The 13064-nt window shown below is 41.0% G+C and overlaps 1 protein-coding gene across 1 annotated transcript in view; it reads left to right on the forward strand.

The window, feature by feature from the left end:
- The window catches only part of LOC131105253 (low-density lipoprotein receptor class A domain-containing protein 4-like), a 45847-nt gene extending 32890 nt beyond the window's left edge, over positions 1-12957 (forward strand). The window contains exons 2-4 of the mRNA XM_058053183.1: positions 3623-3771; positions 4272-4322; positions 5520-12957. Coding sequence (XP_057909166.1) covers positions 3623-3771; positions 4272-4322; positions 5520-6068 — 749 coding nt within the window. The 3' untranslated portion in view covers positions 6069-12957. The remainder of the gene's footprint in view (positions 1-3622; positions 3772-4271; positions 4323-5519) is intronic.
- Positions 12958-13064: the final 107 nt, after the last annotated feature.

Raw genomic sequence — 13064 nt, forward strand, 5'->3', positions numbered from 1 at the left:
AAATGCATTTTTAAAAAAAGCAAATATTTTCATTATTATACATATTAAATACAACACAGTATTTATACCTGTATTAATCAATTCAATTCAACTCAAAACTTTATTTATCCCCGAGGGCCAATTTAAAGGACATAAAGAGCAGCGTATGGAATGAAAATGTAAAAAGCAAGACAAGGACAAGTAAAACGGCAGACACTACTGAACACATACCTAGAAGAATAAATTATAATTAAATATTAAAGAACAAATAAAACAATCCAAATGGAGTGGTGCAAAATCTGGACAGGGAGGGGTCCAAGTTCAGAAGCTGGACTGCTGTAGAGACAAAGGTAACCCTCCTCCTTTGTGTTCTACATCGTGGGCATCTAGTTCTTCTAGGATCCTGTGAGCAGTGCAGGTTATTTGGTGATCACAATATAAAGAAAGCTCTCTAACAGGATGGACAATGATTTTGGAGCAAACTCTTGAAATGCTGAATAAGCGGTCCTTAGTCTGGTCCTGAAGATGCAGTGAATAAAACCATGAAACGAATCAATAAGGTTAATATGTTCTCCATAAAAGCGTGGTAGAAGCTCAGCAAAACTTTTTTGTCCACTCCAAAGGAACTCAGCTTCCTCAACATGTACTGTCTCTGATGGCACTTCTTGAGGATCTCCTCTGTTTTGGAGGAAAACCTCAGAAGGCCATTAGCTATAGTGCCCAGATACCTATGCTCCTCATGCCTGGAAATGGAATTAGGGGTCTCCAGATGTGCATGAATGGCCCCCAGTATAAATAATCTGGCATCATCCACTCCCCTGCCGGTCGTGTATGCAAACTGCAGTGGGTCCATAAAGGCTAGCAACAGACTTTTTAACTATCCAGCCCCTTGACGGAACCCTTCTTAGGAATGGAGATGATTGTGGAATGTTTCCACTTTTGGGAAACAGCGTTGCAGTTCATGGAGGTTTGGAACAGTTGCTGGAATACCTCTCCCAGCTGCTCAGCACAGTGCTTGAGGGTCCGTGGACAGATGTTGTCAGGTCCGTGGACAGATGTTGTCAGGTCCGTGGACAGATGTTGTCAGGTCCGTGGACAGATGTTGTCAGGTCCGTGGACAGATGTTGTCATGTCCGTGGACAGATGTTGTCAGGTCCACTGGCAGTGTTGAGCTTTGTCATCTAAAGTGCTCTCACCACCTCCTCCTTGCTGAAGGTAACAGCTGAATTCCTAGGGTGGAGTGAGGAAATGAAGGACTTTAGCTCGGAGCTTCTGTCCCTTTCAAACCTTGTGAAAAATAAGTTGAGGTCATTCGGTAGAGACATGGTGCCACGGCGTCAACCTGGATGGCGTGCACTTCACAGCTGCCATGTTCTTTAAGCGGAGGTTCCCCTGGGAAAAAATGAAGGAGACCGCCTTGTAAGCATTTGGAATCGAACCGCAGTATTTGTCCAGTGTTTAGCCAAGTCGTGTGGGGCAGTCAATGTATTGTTGAAATCCCTTCAGGGGTTCAATCAATCAATCAAAGGTTAAAATCACCCATCAAAAATGTTGGTGCATCTGGGGAGATCGATTCCAACCTGTTTAGCGTGTTCTTGACATGTTCAGAGGCAACAGCAGCATTTGCTTTGGGGTGGATATAAACCCAAATAATATAAGGTGTGGAAACTCCCGTGGGAAGTGGAATGGGCGAACAGAGATGACCAGCAGTTCAATGTCAGAGTTGCACAACTTTTCCCTGACCACAACAGATTTGCAATAGTATGGATTAACATGGATGCAGACCCCGCCCCATGATGTTTTTTAGTGAGTGAGGAGTCTCGATCAAGCTTTACAGGAAAGCCAAATCCGTCATTGCTATCTCCTTTATTTAAGTACGTCTCTGTAAATGCGAAAATCGATGCTGTCCGATATTCATACATATGGTTGACGTTAGCTTGCAGTTCATCAGTCTTGTTGCGGAGTGAGCGAATGATAGCAAGAATGACTGAAGGAAGAGTTCGATGTTTCACATTCCACTGCTTTAGTCTGGCTCTAACTCCCGCTTTTTTTCTTCCCCCTCCTTGTTACCTTTTTTTTTTTGGTGTGTGTCAGACCGGTGTGTGTCGTGTGTTTACGGAGCACCTCTTCCGGTAGCTCCTCTGTGAGGACAACTCGGTCGGTCGCAGCTGCAGAAGCGAATCCCTGGAATATGTAGTCCGTGACGTGTCCGGAAGACTATGTTCATTTATTTTGCAGAAATATGGTCCATAAAGCACAGTAGGAACACCGCGTTCCACAGGGTCCTAGTGTAATCGACCGGTGTCAATGGATAGCTTTTACAGTATGACAATGGTAATGGTAATGGTAATGGTAATGGTAATGGTAATGGTTTTATTTCATTTGAACATGCATCAGATTACAATTGAGTGCATCCCATAATCAGTTCACAGTTCTACACGTCCAAAAGGAGTAGGAAGAAGCAAAGCTTATTAAATCCTACCCCTCCATCTGGTACTTTTACAATCACTAACTGTTACATTTGTTCACTTCCTGCTTTCCATAATACAGTTTAAGGTTGCAAAAAAAAGCAAAGGTTAAAAAAAAGCAAAGATTGTTCAACATCATGGTCTAGGGCAGGGGTCGGCAACCTTTACTATGAAAAGAGCCATTTCACCCACTTGCCCACTAAAGAAAAATAGCCTGGAGCCGCAAAACGTTGTATGTTTAAAACAACATTGGAGGGAAAAAAAAAGACGAGTTGGAGTACTCTTGCTAGTACTGGAGATAAACTTTTGTTTTTAAATGAGCTCTCTAATTTATTTATTAGAATCGTCAAATAACTCATTAATAATAATTAATAACTCAAATAACTCAAAGTATTACTCATTTCCCTTCATGTTAACCTGTCAGAGAGAACTGGATAGCATCCTGTCTGCTCATTCAGTCACCAGTCAGAACTCAGTCAGGATGCATTCATGGTCTCACACAAAGTTGGATTTTTGTAAACTCATAACAAAGACGTGCATTTTCACCACACGGGTGCTAAAAAATATTCAAGCATTGCAAAGGGAGCCGCAACAAAGAGGCTGGAGAGCCACATGCGGCTCTGGAGCCGCGGGTTGCTGACCCCTGGTCTAGGGAAAGGATAGTTCAGGGATTTCAGCTGTCAGGTTCCACTCTGAGGAACATAGTGAGGAAATGGAAGACCACAAGTACAGTTCTAGTTAAGTTAATATCATAATTTATATCATAATATATTATATATATTATATATTATTAAGGAAATATATATCATATTATTATATAATATATATAATATTATTATATAATATAGAAATAATATAATATAATATTATAATTTATATTATATTATAATATTGAATATTATATGTTATATAATATTATAAAATATTTTATTTTTATTTTATTTATTTTACCACTGTACACTGTATACGTGTATATACATGTCATTTATCTATTTTTTTATATGTATAGCTTTCTTCTAAGAATTACTGTATTCAACACAGCACAGTGACTTGAGAAGTGAAATGAAGTTTTATAGGATTTACAGAATTTTATATATTGTATATATTTTATTTTATTTTATTTTACCACTGTATTATATAATCTCCCCTCTCTCTCCTGGTGTGTGTTTGTGCAGCTGAAGTGGAGTTTGTTCAGATTGTGGTGATCATCGTGGTAATGACGGTGATGGTGGTCGTCATCGTCTGCCTCCTCAACCACTACAAGCTCTCCACCTTCATCAGCAGGCAGAGTCAGGCCACCCGGCACCACCACGCCCTGCAGCAGGTCAGTACCCAGACCACCGGACCACGACGTCTACACGTTGTAACCACACCAAGTGTGAAGAAATATTTCACCATTCTTTTTAAATAGTCTTTGTAAATGTAGTATTATATATTCATGTAGTATTCAGACTTTTTCCCTTAACCTCATTTTCCAAGTTATTATATAATATTTAGACTTTTTGAAATGAAACGTTTTTTTCTATGAAAAAGAAAAACCTTAGTATTTAATATTTCAGCTTTATGCTACTAAAATGCTGTTATTCTACCTCCTTGTGTGATATTACCTTCTACATTCTTCTTGCTATTACGTATTTGCTCCAAATATTTTGACTTTATTCTTGGACAGTTGCATTTTTTTCCATTTCTGCACTTGTTCTTAAAACCTATTTCTACATTTTCTTCTCATAATTCTGACTTTCTTCATAACATGAAAGCCTTTTCTGCAAGCGTGCTGCTAAAATGACACCATGTGATCATCGAGTCTTTGTTTCTTTTGCGTAGGACGGATGTCTGTGGCCTTCAGACAGCGGCTGTGGACAAGGAGCCTCCGAGGTAAGACACTGAAACACGGACACTTTCATCTCCAACAGTCCGACTCCCAGAATACTTTGGCCCTTCCATGCTTTCACCTTTTGTTTGATGACACCTACTGGCCGCAGTCATTCATCGAGTAGAGTTTGCGATGAAACGCGTTGCTTCGTTCCCACGAGACAAAGCTGCTAAAAATATGAGTAAAAGACAACACCAATCACATTGTTTCTGACTTGTTGCTGTGAGAAGATCTTAATAGTGTTGCTGTTAAAGGGTCATGGAGAGACCTCCAGCCTGTGTGTGTGTATGTGTGTGTGTGTGTGTGTGTGTATGTGTGTGTTATTAATCAGCAGCGCCTCCCCAGACACCGTCTAGACAGCCGTCTCTCAGCTATGCTCTATCAGCTCTTACTGTTCTTTCTCTCCTTTGCTTCCTCATCTCATTAGCGTCCACAAGCTCCAAGTACTCCCCTCCTCCACTTCAGGGGTGTCCAACGTGAGGCCTCAGAGGCCATTTGTGGCCCATGGCTGTTTTTTAATTGTAAAAATATCATTTTACAAGAAACAGCAGCAAACAATGGAAGAATCAGCAGTCATTTTACAAGGATAAAGTCTAATATGAAACGAAAAATGAAATGAGATATTACATAAATATCAGATATTAGGTATATATAGGTAAAGTAAATAAATTTGAATAGCAAACAATAGCAAAAATTTCATGTCATTTTTTTTGAAAATTAGGTTGTGAGAAAATGTTATGTGGATTAATTCAAAATATTATGATTAGAAAATGAGTAGAAGAAAGTGAAGGTTGAAAGGCAGCTGTAATTTTCCAATAATAAAGTCAAAATATTGAGAGAAAAAATGTTGCAAAAACGGGAAAATAAACAGGAAAAATAAAAATAAATGATAAATAAGAATAATAAAAAAGCGACTTGAGAAAAATGTTTTATGAGAATAACATATTATAAGGTCAAAACATTTAATAAGTTATTTTTGGAAAAATATGTTGGAGAGAAGGTTATAATTATGGGAATAAAGACGGAAGTTGGCCGGCTTTTTCTTCAACATGCCCCCCCCCCCGTATGACTGGATACATACCCATGTATCACTCTCACTCACGATGCAACCAAAATTTTATCTTGCATGGTGAATATTTCATCTTTTTTTCTTCATCTCTCTGATGTTACACCCCTACCCCCCACCCCCCACCCCCCAGGCCAGAGATCGCTTCACCGCTCCTGCCTTCAGGCACCGAGACCGCTTCAGCCGCTTCCAGCCCACCTACCCATACCTGCAGCACCAGATCGACCTGCCACCCACCATTTCGCTGTCGGACGGCGAGGAGCCCCCGCCGTACCAGGGTCCCTGCACCTTGCAGCTTCGAGACCCCGAGCAGCAGATGGAACTCAACCGAGAATCGGTCAGGGCTCCGCCGAACCGGACCATTTACCACAGCGACTTGATCGACATCGGGGGTGGCGGGAGCTCGGGAGGCGGGGGTGGTCCGAGGCCACCGAGCAGTAACTCCGGCATTAGTGTAGCCAACTCCAGCAGCCACGGGCGCACGGAGGGGCCCCCGCCCGCATACAGCGAGGTGATTAGCCAATACCCCGGCTCAACCTTCTTTCTACACCAGCACAGCAATAACCTGAGAATGGGGGGCACCGGGGGGCCTGAGAGCAGGCCGATCCGGCAGCAGAAACAGTCCCAAAGCACAATTGTACCTGCCAAGACGAAGGGCGGCCAACCCAAGGATCTGGTGTGAGGAAAAGATCAAGTGGGACCACCCAAAGAACTCCTGTCCTTGGTCTCTCTCGTCCCTTGCCCCCCCGTGCACAAATTAGCAACAACAAAGCAAGGAAATTCAGTTTCTGATGTCCTGCAGGATGACGCCCTGCCTGAAGTGCGTGAAGATTGGGTCCTCATTGGGGGAGACATTGGACGGATGATGATCTGGTGATCTACTCTTTTTGGGACTGAGTCTGTGCACAAAGCCAGGACCTCAAAGACACCCTGACAACAAAACAAGTGACTGGCAAACACGCTCGCTGCCATGGGAAGAGGAAGCTAGAAGAAGTTATCTCAAAGTTGCACTATTACTACTTTTTATCGTACAAGAAAACAAGGGAACTCTTTCATTCACTTTTCTGCTCGGCCAATGAGAGCAAAGAACGAGTATTATAAGCTGAAGTCTTTGGAACGGTGACGAAATACTCGCACCCAGTCTACGATGCCACGGTCGTCCCCTGACCTGATGGTTGGATCCTGGTTGCTGTCTCACCAAACGGTTCTTTTGATTGGCCCACGGCATGATATATGAATTATGAATGCTATCTGCTTTTGACATACGTAGGTAATATACGTAGTAAGACACTGTGTTGCTCAAAGCTAAGATTTTCATGTCCAAAATGTGTCCTTTCATTGGTCTGCATGCCGTCACCCCGGCCTTACACACTTGGACTCACACGATCCTGATGTGGATCAGCCAGTTCTTATGGTGAGGATCCGTACACCATGAATACATCCATACATCTCTTAGGTTGTGCTCGGGCCTCGTCCGAAGGTCCACCACATTCGGGTGCTCTCGATCCGTGCCCAAGTTCGCTACGCTTCCCGTTCTTTGGAGTAGGCGGGCCGCCATAAAGTAGACATTCACACGCTCGCCATAGCTGACTGGATTGCAATCGCTCCTCCGCAGTAACTTTTCATAAACGCTCATCATAGAAAACGTCTCATCCCAAAAGCTTCACACAGCCTGATGAAGCCGGCAGTCTTCGGAATAAAGAATAGCCCAGATGAGATCTTAGGCCCCAAAACTGGACTCCTAGAAATCCTGTCCATGAATCGAACAGAATGAACAGAATCGCTGACATTCCAAACACACCAAAATGTATTTATTTGAGGAAAACAAAGCCATTTTGATCGCGCAGGGCCTCACAGCTAGGAGACCCGAGTTCAATTCCACCCTCGGCCATCTCTGTGTGGAGTTTGCATGTTCTCCCCGTGCATGCGTGGGTTTTCTCCGGGTACTCCGGTTTCCTCCCACATTCCAAAAACATGCTAGGTTAATTGGCGACCAAATTGTCCATAGGTATGAATGTGAGTGTGAATGGTTGTTTGTCTATATGTGCCCTGTGATTGGCTGGCCACCAGTCCAGGGTGTACCCCGCCTCTCGTTCGAAGACAGCTGGGATAGGCTCCAGCACCCCCGCGACCCTCGTGAGGATAAGCGGTAGAAAATGAATGAATGAATTATTTCATTTAAACGCCATTTTGTGCGTTTATGCTCCATGGATTTGATCAACATGGGCAAAACTCACCAACCTATCAAGTAGCTCATAATAAAATATTTTTTTTAGTACACACCCATCCCAAATGTAACTGTGGAGGAGCGATGGCATTTCTGTGGCGTGTTGGTCGACATGGAGTGAAAGTGAAAAAGAAATTGTTGCCTTCTCCTCCGTTGTGCTTCTTGCCAGCCTGGTCATACCGTGTACTGGATATCTCCCAGTAAGCCAAACCCCGAAATTCCAGCAGAGACTGGATCCGAGCCCTTTTAGCATTAAAACTGCAATATTCATACATACAACAAGTATTTCTCTTGGTGGTACTTTGATTGTCCACATGACACATGCAATGATAGCAACACTTTTCCAACCTAAGAAATGTTCAAATGTACAGTATGGGCTTGAACTCATCACGTGTTCCCTACACAGTGATGCCTCGTCAGTGAATTTCCGACAATTAGGAGTCCTTATTTATAAATGGAATATTTTTGTAGTGAGACATAAGACCTAACCATTAAATAACACCCTGGAGTCACTTTTACACTCCTAGTAGCCAACATAGGAGCCATCATAAGACATCGTCATCCATTACAGACACGTAATGCGACCAGCATAGAATACTACATATCACGCCTTTGAATGCGTCGTCTGAATGCCTTATATTTCTCTTCACTTCATCTAGCCAGTTCATTCATTTGGCAAAAATATGCCGTCTAATAGGATTAATAATACGCCGTAACCAACAATGAAAGTGTGATTTATTCATTCATATCTCGCCGGCATGCAGTGAAGCCAAGGAATTGGAAAGGATTAGTGTACTTCGCGGGCAGATGAAAAATCGAGCTGTGGGTGGAAGACGTACGCCCTCGGCTTGCATCCCCGTGTGGGTTGTGCGAATGCGGCCTCCTCCATCGTATGGACGGGATCGGCATGGAGGCCTTCGCCACTTATCAAGTAGTTAATGCTCACGTGTGGCTGGAACGGATTCATGACGTCTGTGTGTGTGTGTGTGTGTGTGTGTGTGTGTGTGTGTGTGTGTGTGTGTGTGCGTGTGTGTGCGTGTGTGTGCTACATTGCTGCTATTATTGGTGTTGCTGCTACCACTGATTTGATTGCTACTTGCTGCTTCCTGGTGCACATTTCTTTCTGATCTTTCCCCCCGCTTTTCTTCTGTTCGCTCAGTTAGCGTGTCTAGCTTCTACCAGGACTTTTGCATGTTACAATTATATGTTGTTTTTTTTCTTTATTTTTTTTTAAAGGTGCCTCGTTTTCACATTTGAGCAGATGACAGAGGAGAATTGTGGGCAATTGCGGTTTATAGCCTGAAGGGGGCAGTGTGACATGTCAGTTCTTGTCCAAGAGAGTCTGTACTCAACTCCTTCCCACAAATCAGACCACAGGCCAGTGTGTGTGTGTGTGTGTGTGTGTGTGTGTGTGTGTAGGTGTGTGTGTGGAGCAGACGTAGGAACCCACTTGCACTCAAAAGCTCCCACTTTCGTTGTGCCTCACTTCCAACGGTGCTTTTCTGTTTGTTTGTACGGTGCTGTATATAACTTGAATATAGATTATGCACATATCCTACCCAATGGGTAGAAATGTTGTGAATAATGTAATATATCATGTACAGACATTATAAGACTTCAAGAAGGCCGACCACTTTCAAATGTGTGTGTTTTGTTTGGTTTTGTTCAGAATTTGCTCACAATATTTTGCTTATTATAGGGTGTCCCACAAGTCTGGACATAAAGCATACGCTGAATTTTATTCATCAGGAATTAATATTTCATTCAAAATAATTCAAAGTAAATTAAAATGATGCTCATTTTTGGGCCCTATGTATTGAGTTGTGTTGGAGTTGAGGTTCTAGAGCAGCTACCCACATGCTTGGTGTTCTTCTTGCTGGACCGTAGAGATCCTGCAACGAGGCCACTGACCACATCGCCAAGCAGAAATATTCTCCAGACAACAACGTCACTTTAGACATTTCAAATGATATCAAAAATCCTCAGATTTGGCAACAGAGATCACAGGAAGATCTGACAAGCTTGGTCCCATCAGGGATGTTTGGTAGAAATGGGTGCAGCTCCTTCTGCTGACGTTCAAACTAGGCTAATGATGACAATGGAGGAACATCTTGTCCTTTTCCAAGGAAAATGCCTGTTCTCCTTTTTGATTTCACTTTATACTAAGTACTTTATACTTTATACTGCTGAAAACAATCACTTTTTCTACCTTTTCTTGACATGAATATATATGGGTCAAAATTCACCCCAACACCATAGATGTTTCTTTAGTGATTAAAAGTGATTAAAATGAGAAAATAAATCAAACTAATTGATTTAAGAGATATGTTCTATAGCCCTCAGTAATAGCCAGGTAACAAAAGAACCTTCAATTTATGAATATGATTCTTTTGAGGTTCATTTGACCATTTTTGGAAATAGAAATGGAGGGGTATAGTGACAAAAAAAGGCCTACATGCCCACACCAAAAGTATTAAAAGCAACATTTTCATGGATGAGGAAGCCTAAGAAGGTAACCAAGACATGAGAAGCAAATTTGATGGTAACTTATTGTTTTTAGTGTATTTTATAGCTGATTTAACCTTCCTCTTGTGTTAGCTTTCTGGTATCATCTCTTATGTTAACGGGTGGGTTTTGACCCATGTATTAAATCAGCTATAAAATACACTAAAAACAATAAGTTACCATCAAATTTGCTTCTCAAGGCCTGTTTTAACTTCTCACTCAGACCTCTATGACGCCACACCAGCTGTTCGGAGCATGTGCCCCAATACAGTGCACCTTGCTGGGCCACATCCCCCTCTATAGTCTGCTTCTCCTGATAGTCGTGATGTACGTACTATAGTCATTTTTTTTTAGGATAATTTATCAAATCATTCATCAAATTTGCTCCAGTCTTCACCTCTAGGTGTGGACAAACTACACTTAAATCTAAATTTTTAAAAAGTAAATATAAAATTTAGCGCTACCATGTGGCTTTTCAGAAGCAGAAAGTTCCTGAATGGGTTTGAAAAAAAAAACATGCATCTCTAATTTATAATTTATAATAAAGTAACACAACACAATAAATTCAATTGTGAAAAAAAACATCTTAATGTATTTATTTATTCATATTGCGTATAAAATTTGGCTTTTTACATTTTCCCCCCTGCCAGTCCAGACTTATCGGGACACCCTGCACAGCGATGTGTAAGTGGTAAGGATGGCGCTCTGATTCCAAACCACTTTTCCAACATCTTTTGCATTTAATAAAGCCACAAAAATGATTTTTAAAGGAAGCATTTCTCACAAGGCAGCCTCACCACAAGACGGGGGTGTCCAGGGTGCCATCTGTCACCCGTCAATAAACGCTAAACACTTCACACAAATGACGTGTTTTCACTCAGAATGATGACGTATTTTAAAAGTCAACACAATTTTTTTGGAGACAAAACGATTTTCACTGCGATTGGCTGGCCGCCAATCCAGGGTGGATCCCACCTCTCGCCCCCGCCACCCTAATGAAGATAAACAGCATAGAAAATGGAATGATGGATGGATGGACAAATGATTATGTCATTCATATTTTATTCAAAGTTTTCTATTTTAAATGTCAAAATTTAAGTCGTATCCTGCCATTTTTTTGTATATATGATTAATTTTATTGAAATTTCTCTTGAATATAAAATATAAATCCAGATGATTAACATTCTTCTAACTTTCCAATGCAGTAATCCCCCGTTCATGGCGGTTCATTGGATTCCTTATTTACAAATGGGATCTTGTTTTGGACCATCGAAAACCTGCCTACAACCTTCTACATTAGAGCTCTGTAGACTTCAAATAGCACCCCTATAGTCACATTTACACTCCTACGACCCAATATACTTGAAGACATAAGACATAATATGGACTCACACAACTTAGCATTAGGAGAGCTTACTTCCTGTTTCTGTACAGTACTTCCTGCAGTGGCTATTGTCTCATTCATGTAACATGACTGACAACTCGTGTGGAATACTACATTGTACACTACACTGGTATTTTACTTTATATGCCTGAAAATGATTCATTTAGGCAAAAAATATGTCAATATGTATTTATATTCAATCATAAAACTGCATGGTTTTTGAAAAAACGTAATCAGAGCAAAGCGGCGAGGGATTACTGTATTTTTTTTTTTGCGCTGCGCTAATCATCCATGGAAGTGTTCTGATTTTGCACATTTTTGATGTGTGTGTGGGTTTTTTAAAATAAACTGTGGACCCACAAAAAAAAAAAAACGAGCCAAAATGGCCCTCAGGCCGGTCTTTGGACACCCCTGGTCTAAGCGGAATGCCAGCCAAGGAAAAAGGAGTCATTCTCTTAATGGGTTTGTGTGTGAAAATCAATGTCCACCTTTCCTTCCTGTTTGGTTTATTTTCCACATCGTGGTGTCAAAGTGTCACGTTATCTTTGAGGTCCTTCACAGACAGCATTTCCTCTTCAAAGCACCGAATAAATGGCAGTTTGTCTACTTTTACGTTCTACCCACTTCTGTTGGCTCTCCTTGTTCTTTGAAACGCTGCAATCTTTGTTTCTTTCATGCATATTTCTCTTTGTACATTGTACGTTTATGGGAAAAGGTTCTGAAATTTCTGAGGATAAAAAGTGAATTTACAAGAATGAAGTTGGAAATTCACAATAATCGTCATACATTTACAAGAATAAAGTCGGACATTTATGAAAAAAGTTCACAATAGTCATACATTTAATTTAATACATTTACTAGAATAAAGTTGGAACTTTACAAGAAGCAAGTCCTAAATTTTTCCCCACTGTCGGGACAAAAACACACACACACACCCGTGGGTAACTGAAATATTTCAGTATTGAACAAAGCAAAATTTGTTCTCAATCATAAATCACTCCACACTCTTTATTGCTCTCTGGTTCTACCATATCTTACTTATTGTGTGGAAATATGGGATAATAACTATAAAAGCAATCTTCACTGGCTAAATGTACTGCAAAAAAGGTCAGTAAGGATAATTCATAATGCCGCCTACAGAGAACATACTAACTCCTTATTTCTAAAATCACAAATACTTCAACTTGCTGATATAGTTCATCTTCAAACAGCTAAAATAATGCATAAGGCTAAAAATAACCAATTAGCTAAAAATGTCATCCAATACTTCTCTACAAGAGAGGAGAAATATGATCTCAGGGAAGAAGTACATTTGAAACACTTCTATGCTAGGACTACGTTATGCTAGCCATAGCATTTCAGTATGTGGAATCAAACTATGGAATGGATTGAGTAAGGACCTCAAACAATGCACAACGATGAGCCAATTCAAGAAACAATACAAGCAGTTGATGTTTGCTAAATACAAGGATGAAGAGTCTTGAACCAGTCATGATGTGCTATATATATCACTATATTGACACGCACTATGGTACACATTATGGCATTGGATGCTCATATCA

Source organism: Doryrhamphus excisus, chromosome 17 (assembly GCF_030265055.1).
Source record: "Doryrhamphus excisus isolate RoL2022-K1 chromosome 17, RoL_Dexc_1.0, whole genome shotgun sequence".
Lineage (NCBI taxonomy): Eukaryota > Metazoa > Chordata > Actinopteri > Syngnathiformes > Syngnathidae > Doryrhamphus > Doryrhamphus excisus.